This window comes from Chiloscyllium plagiosum, chromosome 21 (genome assembly GCF_004010195.1).
Source record: "Chiloscyllium plagiosum isolate BGI_BamShark_2017 chromosome 21, ASM401019v2, whole genome shotgun sequence".
Taxonomy (NCBI): Eukaryota; Metazoa; Chordata; class Chondrichthyes; order Orectolobiformes; family Hemiscylliidae; genus Chiloscyllium; species Chiloscyllium plagiosum.
The window spans coordinates 19,306,278-19,322,274 of NC_057730.1; the positions used below are offsets into that span (position 1 = coordinate 19,306,278).

The following is a 15,997-nucleotide window of genomic DNA, read 5'->3' on the forward strand; positions in this document are numbered from 1 at the left end:
AGTAATAGAGTCATAGCGATGTACAACATGGAAACAGACCCTTCGGTCCAACCCATCCATGCCGACCAGATATCCCAACCCAATCTAGTCCCACCTGCCAGCACTGGCCCATATCCCTCCAAATCTTTCCTATTCATATACTCATCCAAATGCCTTTTAAATGTTGCAGTTGTACCAACCTCCACCAATCCTCTGGCAGCTCATTCCATACACGTACCACCCTCTGTGCGTGCACGTTAAGAAAGGGCAGCTGACTTGGATGAGACCAGAAGATGTGAGGCCTATTTGAGCCCAGTTAAAAAAAAACTTCTTTGCGATTTCATAATTTTCTTTGCAGTGATAGGGATGCTATAGAAGGCTTGGAGCTTTTGTTGATCTCCAGATTTGAGTTAGGAAAGGAGGAGATGGTGAAGAAATCCATCAGAGTTTCCACAGCTGATCACCATCCATGTAATGTTCATTCTCATGGATATCAACTGAGGACAATGCACAGTGGTGATCTCTGCAATCAAATATCCTGAGAGATACTTTCCATAGCAGCAGCTAAGAGTAGTGTAAAACCTCACATTAGATCAGCACTTGGTCTCACCTTATCTGGTTTTGCTTATATTGTACAAAATCAATTGGAAGGAGAAGGATAATATAGGAACCAGTTTTACAGCTCTCCCTAACCTTCTAATTTTAAAGCTTCTCACTTATCAGCTCCAACTGTCCGGGGTCATCACAAAATCTTATATCACAAAGCAGAGTAATTGAGTGAACAACATGGAAACTGAGTTCAGAATTTTCAGGAACAACAAAGAGATGGTATAATAATATAAAATACTGCAAATTATGAACAAAAAGGTCTAACCTGCTTACTAGGTAAAACTCTTAGCTGAAAATCACAAATTCAATTCTTGCTCCCAGGGTTGGTAATCAGTGCCATAAGGGAGTACTGCAAATGCTACTTTTTAACTAGGAGTTAAATCACGGGTCTATCTAGACTTCCTCATGTAAAAGATCCTATGGCCACTATTTCAAAAAAGAGCAGACATTTCTCCCTGGTATCTTTTATTCCTCAACCAAATACACAAAAAAAAGTCATTATCAAATTGTTGCTTGTATTGAGCTTGCTGTGCACAAATTGACTGCTGTGTTTCCTAAATTAAAGCAATGAATTCCAGATGAATTGGTTTAAGAGCGCACTGGGCTGTCTGAAGGTTATCAAAGATGCTGTAGGAAGCTTGAAAAATGCAATTGTGCTCCTTTGGGACATTGAATTGTGCTGTATACTTTGCAGCAAGATTTTATGAATGCCCAGCTGAAGGGAAACTGAAACTTTCGGTTTGTGTATAATTTTCAAACAACAGATAACCAAAATCGAACAAATAGAAAGTCATTTTTAAAAAATATATACGGACAAGTCTTTTGAAAACAAAAATGTGTCCTTAACCAGTATGTGGTGCTGTAGAGTACCAGAAACAACTCCCAGTCCCGGGGAAGAGCAATGCTGCAGGAATTCAAAGTAGAAATCCAGTGACAAACAAAAAGGTATTTCTTTCAAAAAAATGTTTCAAAATATTGAAGAAAAATATCATACGTTCTTGGTGCTTTACCCATGGGAAGGGTACTGACTGATTTGATCAGTGCTAGGCCTCAGTTTTCTGATTGATCCTGAGGCGTGACCCAAGCAACAGCCGCTGTCACTTGGAGGACTGATCAAATTTAACCTCTTGGAAGCCTGGGGCCTAACGTAATTTTATTTTCGTTTTGTCAGTAAGATATCCCGTTTTATTTATATATGTTCTGAATTTAAAGTGTTCAGCTCGGACTGAATTGAAGGCTAGTAAGACTCATTACACATTTATGTGAATTTCCAATTTTGCCTAATGCCAAGTGAGGCCTACAACCAAACTCTCAACCTGTAGAAACATCTTTTATAAGATACTTTGTAAAGTATTCTTCATTAAATAAAACCTTTTTGTTTTTACCAAATATGTATGTAAATTAATAGCTGAAAATGTACAATCTAATTCAGAAGAAACATTTCTGAACTTGTACTGACAGTGTTTTATGCTTATTCTTAACACTTTAGGATTGTGTTAGGTTTGTTACTGGTATTTTTGGACATGGCTAATGATGCCCCTTAATGGTTAATCTTGAACTTGTTACTTTATGGCCCAGAATGATTAGTGTTTTATCGTGTATGTTTTTGTCAGATAACTGTTGCTGTGAAGTGCCTGGGAACATATATGGTGCTGTATTAATGCAAGTTGTTTTAAATTGAATGGATCTATTTTAATTTTCCAACTGTACCAAATACTTTTTGGCATTTTAGAAATTTTTATATGAAAGAAAGAGCTCAGGTTTAAATTGAAGTTCAATATTCCAAAGTGGATTGCAGCCAGTGTTTTTGCATTTTGAAATGCAGTTGCTGTTTCAATGAAAACATTTGCAGCAATGAAATAGGTAATGACGGGCTCTGTTCCTTGTTCCATGATAGGTATGACTCTGACATGAATTGGTGGCAATAACACTCTCCCCTCTGAGTGAGAAAGTTATGAGATTAAGTCTCACTTCAGAGACCCAAGCACAGAAATCCCAGCTGACAGTTCCAGTCCAGTGCTGGAGGTGCAGTCTACTGGATGAGAAGGAAAACGTGGGCGGCACGGTGGCACTGTTGCCTCACAGCGCCAGAGACCCGGGTTCAATTCCCGACTCAGGCGACTGACTGTGTGGAGTTTGCACGTTCTCCCCGTGTCTGCGTGGGTTTCCTCCGGGTGCTCCGGTTTCCTCCCACAGTCCAAAGATGTGCAGGGTCAGGTGAATTGGCCATGCTAAATTGCCCGTAGTGTTAGGTAAGGGGTAAATGTAGGGGTATGGGTGGGTTGCGCTTCGGCGGGTCGGTGTGGACTTGTTGGGCCGAAGGGCCTGTTTCCACATTGTAATGTAATGTAATCTAATCTAATCTAAAACCCAGGACCCATACATTCTGTCAGTGTTGAAGGTGAAAGATCCTACAGCTGTTATTTCAAAGAAGAGCAGGGGAATTATTAAATTGACATTTATCTCTCAACCCAGCATCACTAAAGTAGATTATCTGGTTGTTATCACATCGCGATTTGTGGGATCTTACAGTGCACATTGCTGCAGTATCTGTATAACAGGAGTGACTACACTTCAGGAAAGTGCTCCATACTGCAGAACTCTTAGGGGTGTCTTAAGGTTGTGAAAGGTACTGTCAAAATACAAGTGTTTCCTTTTTATTCCTTATTAGTTGGGGACCATGTTTAACATTTAGTCTGGGTTTGTTTTATCCTGACACCAGTGACAGTGAAGCCAATCATAACATTTACACTGTTATCCGTGGCTAAGGCTACTTAATTCAGCATATACTGAGGTTCAAATTTGGTTTTACCCTGATTTGTACAGTTTAGCAGTGCATTTAGTATGGTCTGGTTCTGAAAACAATATTCCAGGCCTAGTGTGGCCTGTTTGCAATTACTCTGCTTGTAAGTAAACAGCAATCTTGTAATCCTGATGAAGCGCTTTTGCCCGAAACGTCGATTTTCCTGCTCTTCGGATGCTGCCTGACCTGCTGTGTGTTTCCACCACCACACTAATCTTGACAGCAGTCTTTTAAAGTAGGCTCTGATCTAATCTAACAAATTTCTGTGGAATAACCTTCCCAGAGAGTGGTAGAGGCTGAGTCAATGAATTGTATTCAAGGTTGAGTTGATCTGAATTTTGATCTGCAAAGTGGTCGAAGGCAGAGTAGGCAGACAGGAAAGTGGAGTTGAGGCCATAATTAGATGGTCTATGATCTTATTGAATGGTGGAGCAGGTTTGAAGGGCTCAATGGAGCGCTCCTAATTCTTCTGTTCTCCTGGTTTGTTAATTCAAAGCAGTTCCGAGAGCCATCCATTCAGTCTGTGTTTAGAGTCAGTTTCGTTACACAGATTGAGAACTTAGAAATTCTCAGTTCAACCAGCTGTAGTTACAATCCATATCATGGATTTGTGTCCAGTTCAAAGGGATTCTGCCGCGTCCAGATACAGAGCCTCTTCGGAAGCCTCATGTCTAGTTTTCACTTGCCTTTAACTGAGACAAGACTGCTGCGGAGTTCTCATAGTCCAAAACTTGTACAGACATTGCCTTCTCCCTTTCTCCCTCAATGCCCAGCTTCTTCCCAGCAATTCAGTTTTGTGGCTCCTCCCCTTTCTTAGAATCCTCCATAGCTTGTGCGCCCATACAGCGTTGTTGGAGTAGCCACTTTTCAGATGAAATGTTAAACTGCGGCCTGGTCTTGTAGTTCAGGTGGTTCTTTCCCTTGAACTTATGTGAGAGATGGGGAGCAGGGGGATGGGGAGATGAACTTAAGAAATGGGGCCAGAGGTAGAGATGGTACCACCTGATGAAGGAGTACCACCTGATGAAGGAGCGACGCTCCGAAAGCTAGTGTGCTTCCAATTAAACCTGTTGGACAACAACCTGGTGTTGTGTGATTTTTAACTATGAATAGGAAAGATTTAGAGGGGTATGGGCTAAACACAGATGAGTGGGCTTAGCTTTGTTTGGGAAACTTGATCAGCATGAACAAGTTGAACTGAAGGGTGTGTTTTCGTGCTGTATGACTCTATGTTCAATGACACAGCTGAAACATCTCTCTGAAATAAAGAATTCCAAAGATTAATGGCCGTCTGATAGAAGAATCCCACCTCCCACCTCATCTCCACTTGAAATGGGAAATTCTTTATTCTTAATCTATGTTCCCTAGTCCTAGATTCCCCATAAGGGCAGATGTCACCTCAGTGAGAGGAGTCCTCTCAGACTCTTTTATATGTATCACCTCTCGTTTTTTTGAAATTCCAGTGAGTATAGGCCTGACATACTCAATCTTTCCTTATTAGAGAAAGTTACAACTTTAAGTAAGAATGGGGGAGCGGTTTGAGGAGGTTGGTATTCTGATCTCAACCAATATGAATACAAAAATAAAGAGTTTGTTCAGTTATTTATTTATCATTGAGACCTTGCTGTGTACTAATTGGCTGCATTTTGACCATTACAAACCAGCAGTAGTGTGTTTTGATGTGGCGAGGTACAATAACAATTTACATTATATAAGTTCTAATTGTAGTAAGTTTTGAAAATGCTTCACAGAAGCATCATAAAACGAAATTTGATATTGAGTTTCACAAAGAAGAAATTAGATTAGGTGATCAAAACCTCAGTGAAAAAGATTGATGTTAAGGAGTGTCTTAAAGGAGGTGGGAAGGGGATCCCAAAGTTTACGACTGAGGCAGCTGAAAAAGCTGCTGCCAGTAGTCAAATAAATTAAATTAGGCATGTGCAAGAGGTCAGAATTCGAGGACCAGAGGGATCTTGGAAAGGCTTAGTGCTGGAGGAGATTACATAGGTAGAGAGTGATTTAATGGAAGACTTGTATGTCTGTAGTATCGTTCACAACCTCAGAATGACTGAAATGCTTAACAGCTAATGAAGTATTTTTGAAGTGTAGTCAGCATCATAATGTATGCGACCTAGATATTTATAAATGTAAGGTTTCAACATACAAAATGTGTTGCAGCGAAACATTCATCCTCACCCCCTGTTATCCTGCCTGATGTTAGATGTTTTTCATGTTGCCCAGCGCAGAATGGAGACCTCTTTGCAAAAGTTAATCAACTTTACATTCTGAGAATTGATTAGATTAGATTAGATTACAGTGTGGAAACAGGCCCTTCGGCCCAACAAGTCCACACCGACCCGCCGAAGCGCAACCCACCCATACCCCTACATTTACCCCTTACCTAACACTATGGGCAATTTAGCATGGCCAATTCACCTGACCTGCACATCTTTGGACTGTGGGAGGAAACCGGAGCACCCGGAGGAAACCCACGCAGACACGGGGAGAACGTGCAAACTCCACATAGTCAGTCGCCTGAGACGGGAATTGAACCCGGGTCTCTGGCACTGTGAGGCAGCAGTGCTAACCACTGTGCCACCGTGCCGCCCTAAATTGCTGCTAACCATTTTCCATTGGCATAGAAATCCTTTACAAAGAGCCTATTCATAAACATATTTAGCTCAGTGTTTCGGGCAGATCAGTTCTTAGCACCTTGTTACCATCTATACTTAGCTTCTTCCATGTCTCTTGAACCACTGCCTCCAGCATTAGAAATCACTGGACAGGCTTGAGACACTGCCTGGACAAATCTACTTCTATTTTCTACATTGCTACGGTACGAAGTAAAATCCCACCCATGCCTCAGCACCAGCTGCTGCAGGGCTTTTAAGAAATCCACTTCCTGCATTTAACCTTTCTAATTATTCAGTCTAGAATTTGAAACATTGATTAAAAACCCATTGGTTTAAATCTGAGGCAAACCATCTTTGGTTCCCTTTCTTGTGTTAAATTTTATTAACAATAACCCACAGAGAATATAATCAAAACCCAATCAGCCTGCTTGGTTTCCATTTTCTCTTGATGTCTCCTAAAAGATGATACATAATCTACTGCAGAGTCTACAGCAATTTGTGTTAACATCAGCATGTGTGATTAAGTGTATTTGCTTTCTTTAATGCTATAGTTGCAGAAATGAAAACCAAAAGAAAGACATGCGTTTCTATAGCACCCTTCAGTGCGCTCTGCTTCTTAGCTAATTTGTAGTCACTCGTCATCTAGAAAAATGCACACAGCAAGTTCCCATAAACAGTAATGAGATAATGACGAGGAAAAGCTTTGATGTTGATTGAGCAAATGAATATTGGCCAGGGCACCAAGAATAACTCCAAAGCTCTGAAACAGGAATGTTCACATCTACAGGAAAACGTCAACGGAGCCTCAAATCAGTGGCTCATCTAAAAGATAGCACCTCCAACAATACAACACTCCGTCAACAACTGCATCAGAGTGCCAGTGTGCTCATGTCTCTGGAGTAGGTTTTGAACTCATGACCCTTTGAGTCCAATTTACAAGGCCTACCTATAGATCCATGGCTGATACCTGCTCCACATTGTCAGAATGCTTTGGTTACTTTCTGGAGAAAGTGAGGACTGCAGATGCTGGAGATCAGAGTCAAAAAGTGTGGTGCTGGAAAAGCACAGCTGGACAGGCAGTATCCGAGGAACAGGAGAATCGACGTTTCAAGCGTACGTTCCTGATGAAGAGCTTACGCTCAAAATGTCATCTCTCCTGCTCTTTGGATGCTCCCTCACCAGCTGTGCTTTTTCAGCACCACGCTCTTGGTTATTATCACCCAGGCAGAAGTGAGAACTGTAGATGCTGGAAACCAGAGTTTAGATCAAAGTGGTGCTGCCTGACTTGCACAGCAAATCAGGCAGCATCTGAGGAGCAGGAAATTCAACGTTTTGGGCAAAAGCCCTTCATCAGGAATAGAGGCAGGAAGCCTCCAGGGTGAAGAGATAAATGGGGGGGGGGGGGGTTTGGTGGGGCTGGGGAGAAGGTAGCAAAGAGTACAATAGGTGAATGGGGGTGGGGATGGAGGTGATAGGTCAGAGAGGAGAGTGGAGCGGATAGGTGGGAAGGGAGATTGGCAGGTAGGACAGGTCATGAAGACAGTGCTGAGATGGAAGGTTGGAACTGAGGTAAGATGGGGGGAGGGGAAATGAGGAAACTGCTGAAGTCCACATTGATGCCCTGGGGTTGAAGTATTATCACTCAGTCTGATCTTTCCTCCCTTCTCTCCACCTCCTTTCGATTGTGCTGTTGCTCTTCTGTCGAAACTGAACCTTTCCAAAGTCACCGGTGGTTAAAAACCTTGTAATCTGAGTGTTGAAACCAACCAAAACTTTGAGGCTAAACAGTGTTGGGAAAATAGAACTGTTGTTCTGAAATTTCTCTCTTTTATCGGCAGATGCCTTTCTGAGACTTTGCATAATGTACTTTGGCAGCAAGACAGAGAAACTGCTTGAATCAAACGAACGCTAATGTTGATGACAAGGTAATTGTAGAAGTCAGTTAGTCTGTGTACACACCAATGAGCATATAATGACCTCAATTAAAATACAGTCGCAAAGGGAGGCCACGCTGGCTCAATCCATAAATATAACAAAATATGTATTTACATACTCTGTCAACATTGTGTTTTGTAAATCATTTTACAATCAGCCTAATTTTAAGATTATCTTTAAAGAGGAGAGAGGGGTGGAGAGATTTAGGGTGGAAGTTGCAGAATTTAGGACCTTGGCAGATGAAGTGATTAAAGTCAGGGTGCATAAGAAGCCAAAATTCTAGAAACCATTATCACTTTTGAGTTGTGGAGCTGGAGGATTTTACGGAGATAATGAGAGGATGGGGCCAGGATATGAGGAGGAAAAGTAAATTCTCGCTCTATCCTTGATAAATGTTAGTTGGGGAGAAGTGGGTAGAAAAATATCTTTAAAACCATAAATATTTCAAAATAAAAACCAGAAATTGCTGGAGACCTCAACAGGTCTGTCAACATCTTTGGTGAGAAAGTGGAGTTAACATTTCAGAACTGATGTAGGATCACTGGATTTGAAAGATTAACTCCACTTTCTCGCCAAAAATGTTGCCAGAATTGCTGAGTTTTTCCAGCATCTCCAGTTCTTTGTTAATTTTAATATTTTGAATATGAAATTTAGATCCTTCGTTTAAGTTGATACTAGGTGCAATGTGATCAGTTCTCCAAGAGCTGGGATTTGTTGATGCACTTTCATATCTGGATCTTTTCCCTCAGTCTTAATAAAACTGGGAAACTGGATGCATGTAGCATTAAGGTTTGTAAACCTATAAATGTCTAAGGTGGTTGTCAGTGAAATTGATGATAATTTCACACAATTAATAATAGATAAAGCAACAAGTCTTTAAGTGTGTTCTGCTCATTCGTATAGGACAGTACAAGAGCAGGAGATTAAATTGTACAAGAACAGGCAAATTCATTTAATAAAGAGCAAAGAATATAATTATCTTTTAAGAATAAGGAGGCCATATTTTGTGGAGAACATATCTGTCTAAATGGGATATAGGATCTGGGTGCTCAGAAATACTTTTCACTGAAAGTCATGATGCAACAATAAATTATACTGGTCTTTAATGTCATAAAACATCTTGGACTTCACAAAACAAAGTGTTGCACCATGAAATATTAGGTCTGAAGACTAATGCTTGCCCAAAGAGAGATGCTTAAAGGAATATCTTAAGGGAAAAGAGAGAGGTGGAGAGATTTAGGCAGGATATTCCATAACTTAGGGCCCAGGCACTGATGACATAGTCACCAATGGTGGAGCAATTAAAAATCATAATGACGTGTGTTAATAAGGACATTCAATAAAAAAGCAAAGCATGCCTTGGGGCTCATTTGTAGAGGTACAAAATTGAAAAGCAGGAAAGTCAAGTTAAACTTGTATTGAGCCTTGGTTTGATTACACTTGTGTGCAGCTCTGGTTTCTAAATTACAAAAGGAACAAAATCATGATGAGTCAAACTGCAGGAGACACACCACAACATCATGTTAAGGGGATCTTTATGATAGCCGAGGAAGTGATGGAACCTCACTTGCCTACAAACATGCTTTATGTCTAAAGAACATAAAATGAAAAAATGGTGACACAGTAAATATGTGACGGAATGTCTTTATTTTTCAGTTTGATCACACGTTACCATAGACTGATCTTGTACAATAAAAGGTAGACCAGCAGGAGGCTGGAAAAACACAGCAAGCATCAGGATGTGGAGAAGTCAATATTTTGGGTGTAACCCTTCTTCAGGACTGATGCTCCTCCTGATGCTGCCTGGCTTGCTGTGTTCTTCCAGCCTCCTGCTTGTCTACCTTGGATTCCACCAGCTGCAGTCTTTTTGTCTCTAACCAAGCTTGTACAATAAAAATGTTGGGAGTTAGCTCTGGAAAAACTGGGTAATCATTTTCTGTTTAGTGTGTTGTTATCAGGCAGTGTGAGACAGGCCCTCAGTGCAGTCAAACAGGTTTTCCATGTTTCCATGCCACAGTAGAAACTTCTGGAGAATCTCTACAGCCTTTGCAGCTTCGGTGAGGGAAACGAGAGGGTGGGCATTTGTCAGACTCTTCAGGCTCCATGTTGAAGAAGGAGGCTCAAATTTGGGTTAGTTGATCTGACCTAGCTTCTCTTTCTTGGTATCCTGCGCAGTTCTATCTTATTTGAACCCAGTGTTGCAAAAACAGTTGGCAATTGGGACTTCCTTCCTTCCATTGGTGCGTCTTGCCCACCTTCCTGAGCTATATCTTGAAATTGGCTGTTTTGTTATCCTCATACTATGTTGGTGGCAACTTGATGTTTCCAAAACGACGAGGCCTTATGGACATTCCGATCGCAAGAAGTGGCAGCTTTTCATTGTGAACCGTTTCTTGCTTCACTTTCCCTAACGTTACATGTTGCATATTTGAACATTGAAAAGTGATCTGATAAATGATAAAACAGTCTGTTTTATCTGCATTTAAAAGGTCTCTTTATGCATACGCATTCAGGATGTGAGCAAGGTAATTTTGCAAGCAGTCACCTGCCATTGCTGCTGTCATTGTGCATCCCCGCTGTTTGCAGTGTGGGAGACAATGTTCCATCCGATCTGGAATGGCTGCAGGTGAACTCCTCTCTTTGCCAGTACTGTGGTGAAATTACCCACTCAGTTTTCCACTTGCTGTATCCTCTTCACTTTTGTTTCCGATTGACAGCATGTTTCACTTTCTTGTACCTTCAGCCATTCTTTCAGAGTCTGAGCAACTTTTTATGGAGACTTCTCGATGTAGAATGATGCTGACTCGCCAAGATGTCGCAACCTAGAGAGGTCTCACCCTGCTCTGATGGTTTGTTGTGCGTCAATGACAAGTTTGGTTAATCAGGAGTTATCAGTCCAGAACTTTGCATTATCACAGGAATCCTTCCTACTGGATTTACTATTCATTCAATGGGAAAGCTGATACAACTTCACCACAACCAGAGTTACGGGGTATTTGATTTCTGGCTCATGATTTCACTGTGAAGGCCAAGAAAGGTTTACAATATGCCATCAGTATTTAGGGGTTATAACTATCAAGAAACTGGTCAGGCTGGACCTCTTCTGTACACAAGATATTCAAAGTCTATAAAATGATTGCTTCTGATTGAGGAGCTATATAGAGAAGATGTTTATACTTAATGGTGTTTATGCTCCACAGCACCTTTTCCTGCACTTCATTTTACCCTACTCCTTCCTTTGTCCCAGGTATGTTTATCTAGATCCCTCTAATATGCATCAGTGCTATTTATCTCCACCATTTCCTGTTTCCAGAGCTCCACTTTTTGGTTAAAGAAGCTTCTCCTGAATTTCCTAATCAATTTTTTTGATGATTGCTTTACATTTATGGTGTTGAGTTCTAATCTGCCCCATAAGTGGAAAGATCTTCTCTACACCTAGCCTGTCAAACCCACTTATTGTTGTGGTTCTGTTCGCTGAGCTGGGAATTTGTGTTGCAGACGTTTCGTCCCCTGTCTAGAAGAACACCTCTACAATATATTCGCCAAAAACGGATACCCCTGCAATTTCATCAACAGATGCCGAAGGGAAAGACAACGGATTGAGGACATGCCACAACCCAAAGGACTAGCCACTTTACCATACATCTATAACATGTCTGAATTGACAGCCAGACTACTGCGACCACTAGGACTCATAACAGCACACAAAGCAACAGCCACTCTCAGACAACAACTCACCAGGACGAAGAACCCGATACCCAGCATGAGCAAAACCAACGTAGTATACAAAATCCCATGCAAGGACTGCACCAAACACTACATAGGACAAACAGGAAGACAGCTAACGATCCGCATCCATGAACACCAACTAGCCACGAAACGACATGACCAGCTATCCTTAGTAGCCACACACGCAGATAACAAGCAACATGAGTTGGACTGGGACAACACTACTATTATGGGACGAAACGTCTGCAACACAAATTCCCAGCTCGGCAAACAGAACCACAATAATGAGCACCCGAGCTACAAATCTTCGCACAAACTTTGAAAAACCACTTATAATTGTAATTGCCCTTAATCTATTATTTTGTAGAGATAGTTTCCCCAGTCTGCTTAATCTTTCCTGAAAGGTCTACTCTTCCAGTTCTGTATCATTCCATTGAACCTATTTGGCACCTTCCCCAGTGTCACAATGTGGAGTCCAAAACTGAGCGCAGTAGCTCTAACTGTGGTCTAACCAAAGTGTTATTCATACTCCATATAACTTCTCTACTTCTCAGTTCTCCACTAATTATGGCGTTGCACTGACTTTTATGATCTATTGTCACAGAGTAATAGTTGGTTTGTAGAGTTTGAGCAATGGACTTAAAGCAATCAGTTGTACATCAATAAATTGTTAGTTACTGGGTCTATCACTGATAGGCGGGTAGAGTTTGAAGTGCGTGATTAAGAATATCATTGGAGCACCCTGTCAGCACTTTTAAATGTGATTGGAAGGTTTATGCACCAGTTGTTCTCAATGATGTTAACAATGCTAGTGCAAGTGCCTCACTATAACTCTGGAATATTTCTATGCTTGTGCACATCAATGTAACTTTATATCAGATTGAATTGAAAGCAGAGTTTTGGGTGAGCAGAATCTTTATATCCTGTTGTCCTTTCCGTTTTGTCTGTTTAGCCCCAGGATGACAACAGCACAAGAAAAACAATATCCCCCAACACTGCTTAGCTTTTTCATTTACAATCCAAAGTTTGGACCAAGGGAAGGTGAGGTAGGTGAACAGCAAAACGCATATAATTAATACTTTTTGCTGAAGCTCTGCTGTGGTTTGTCAGTTCCTGTTTTGAGGCTGATTTAATAGTTGGCTTATCTTAAGAATCCCTACCTTTAGTGCTTGATTTTGCAATAACCTATAAAAATGAGAAGACTGACTCCACTGCTAGTGTCCCAACTTGCACCAAGTCCTCTACACCCAAACCCCTAGGATGATCACTGATCTACATTGGGTCCTGGTTAAGCTTGCTATCATTTAAAAATTCTTATTCTTGTTTTCAAATCCTTTCATGGTCCCATCTTATCTCTGTAAGCTCATCCAGCCATAATATGCTCCAAGTGCTATTCATTCCTCTAATTCTGGCCCTTTGAGAAGTTCCAATATTAATTACTCCACCACTGGTGAATGTGACTTCAGCCAAGACTCTTAGCTGTGAATGCCCATGCTGCACCTCTCTGTCTCTCCCTCCTTTTCCTCCATAAAGCCAATTCTCATCATCTAGCCCTTTTGACCAAGCTCTGATCACCTGTCTTAATATCTCCCCATGTGGCTTGGTTTGATAACTCCTGTAAAATGCCTTGGGACCTTTTGCTACATTACAGGTGCGATATAAAACCAAGTCATTATTGCTTATAGATGAGATGCCCAATTGTGATTCATTAACTAATTTGCAACTTCTCTCCTAGGAAGAAAAGAAGATTCTGTTTTATCATCCTAGTGAGGTTGATAAGAATGAAAAGATTAGGAATGTTGGATTATGTGAGGCGATTGTGCAGTTTACAAGGTAAGGACTTTAAAGCAGCTTTATTTTAACAAAGCAACAATGCTTTCTTAGTGAAATATTTTCACTTGGAGTGTGTGATTTCCTATTGATATAATGGATTAAATGTTTCCTGGTATTTGGCTGTATGAGTTGTATCTGGTTGGGAATGGGACCAGAAATTATATAAATGTAGATTTTAAATGTTTGAGTGTCACATGAGATCTCAGGGAGGGAGGGTTCACTTTGGAAGGCAGTGAGTTTGGAAGTGCAAGAAAGGGTGGCGTTGAGAAGCTATTCCAATTTGATCTGGGCATGAGGGAGAATTAATACAGGGTGTTCTCTCTGAGCATTGGCTAGGCAATGGAGTCATGTATACACAGCCTCCCAAGCTAAATGGGCTTTTACTCCACACTTTCTCCTATTGGTGTTCGCTGCTGTGTGCAATTCTGGTCTCCCTGTGGGCAGAAGGATACTATTAAGCTGGAAAAGGTTCAGAAAAGATTTACCAGAATCTTTGAGTTATAAGGAAAGGCTGGATAGGAAGGGAGTTTTTTCACTGGAGGGTGATTGAGGGGTGACCTTATTGAGGTTTATAAAATAATAAGTGTAGATAAGGTGAATGGCAGATGTCTTTTCCCTGGGGCGGAGGAATTTCAAGACTAGAGAGCCATATTTTTAAGGTGAGGGGAGAAAGATTTTTAAAAAACACATAAGGGGCAATTTTTGTGGACTGAACTGCCAGAGGAAGTGGTGGATGCAGATACAGTTTAAAAGACATTTGGATAAGATAATGAATAGGAAAGGTTTGGTGGGATATGAGCCAAGCGCAAGCAGGTGGGACTAATTTAGTTTGGAATTATGGGCAGTATGGATTGAACAGGGTCTGTTTCCCTGCTGTATGACTCTATGCATTTTATGACTTAGTGGTAGCACCCTTGAAATTAGAATCTTATGGGTTCAAATCCCCAACCCAAACATTAGATGACGTAATTCAGGTTGACTACCCCAGTATTGAGAGGGGGGGGCTGCACTGTCAGAGATGGATAGGATGTAAAACCTTGGGCCACATCTGGCAGCTTGAGTGAATGTAAAAGATCCCATGAAACTACCAGAGAACAGTCGGAAGATTTTGCCTGGGGTTCTGGCCAATACTTATCTCCTAACCAACGTTATTGAAATATAAATGACCTGATCACGATCTTATTGCTATCATGGGAGCTTGCTGTACTTAATTTGGCTGCTGTGTTTCATACGTTCGAGCAATGATATATGTCAAACGGTTGTTCATTAGCTAGAAAGAGCTTTGGTCTGTCCCAATTTTGTGAAAGTCACTGTAGAAGTACAAGTTTATTCAGTGGCTTAATCTTCTCATTTGTCCTGATGATTGTAAGTGTTGTAAGCTGTTCTCGATTGAGAATAATCACGTGTTCCTTGCCATCTGGAAGTACTTCAGTGTGTTAGCTCTCAGATTTACAGAAATAGACTCTGACTAACCTGTTTCTGGATTAGTGGTGCTGGAAGAGCACAGCAGTTCAGGCAGCATCCAAGGAGCTTCGAAATCGACGTTTCGGGCAAAAGCCCTTCATCAGGAATAAAGCCTGACTAACCTGTTCCTTTTCTGCATTTACAGGACCTTCTGTCCCACCAAGCCAGCAAAGTCTTTGCATACACAGAAGAACAGGCAGTTCTTTCACGAAGCAGAGGAGAATTTCTGGATGGTTATGGTACATATTACCGGAAAAGTTTATAGATTGTGCAGTGTTTGGTGTGTGTCACTTAGAACTGTTTTGCTTAAGCTGACTGTAACCAAGGCTGAGCTGTGGTTGCTGCATTTTTACAAGTACCTGTTTCAGACCGTTAAGCCCAAATTGGCTGCTCCAAAGGTTGGGTGAATGCAGAATCTCTGCACTGGCTCAGGAGGTCATGGTTCAAACTCCACTTCTGAGACCTGAACCCATAATCCAGGCTGACACTGATACTGAGGGAGTACTGTTCTGTTAGAGGTGCTATCTTTCAGATGAGAAATTAAACTGAGCACCCTGTCTACGATTTTTAGGTAGACATGAAATATTTCCATAGCCATTATTTGAGGAAAAGCTGGTAGTTCTTCTCAATGTCCTGACCTATCTCTCAATGAAAATCAATAAAACAGATTATCTGGTCATTTATTTCAGTAATTGTCAATGCTTGCTGTGCACAGAGTCAAAGAGCACAGAAACAGACCCTTCGGTCCAACTTGTCCATGCTGACCAAGCTTCCAAAAATAAACTAGTCTGTGGAAAACGATATGGAAGATATAGACTGTAGGGAAATAGATGGTGACATCTTGCAAAATGTCCAGATTACAGAGGAGGAAGTGCTGGATGTCTTGAAATGGTTAAAGGTGGATAAATCCCCAGACCTGATCAGGGGTGTACCCAAGAACACTGTGGGAAGCTAGAGAAGTGATTGCTGGGCCTCTTGCTGAGATATTTGTATCATCGATAGTCACAGGTAA

General features: G+C 41.2%; 1 protein-coding gene across 3 annotated transcripts in view; it reads left to right on the forward strand.

Annotated features, from left to right (window-relative positions):
• Window positions 1-1,264: 1,264 nt before the first annotated feature.
• The window catches only part of ccz1 (CCZ1 homolog, vacuolar protein trafficking and biogenesis associated), a 53,290-nt gene continuing 38,557 nt past the window's right edge, over window positions 1,265-15,997 (forward strand). The window contains exons 1-5 of one of the 3 annotated variants that reach the window (XM_043711367.1): window positions 1,268-1,533; window positions 7,863-7,949; window positions 12,641-12,734; window positions 13,424-13,521; window positions 15,131-15,224. In XM_043711367.1, coding sequence (XP_043567302.1) covers window positions 7,936-7,949; window positions 12,641-12,734; window positions 13,424-13,521; window positions 15,131-15,224 — 300 coding nt within the window. In that variant the 5' untranslated portion in view covers window positions 1,268-1,533; window positions 7,863-7,935. Of the gene's footprint in view, window positions 1,534-7,862; window positions 7,950-9,432; window positions 9,583-12,640; window positions 12,735-13,423; window positions 13,522-15,130; window positions 15,225-15,997 lie in introns of those variants that run through there. The other 2 variants (XM_043711368.1, XM_043711369.1) reach the window with 2 other exon arrangements.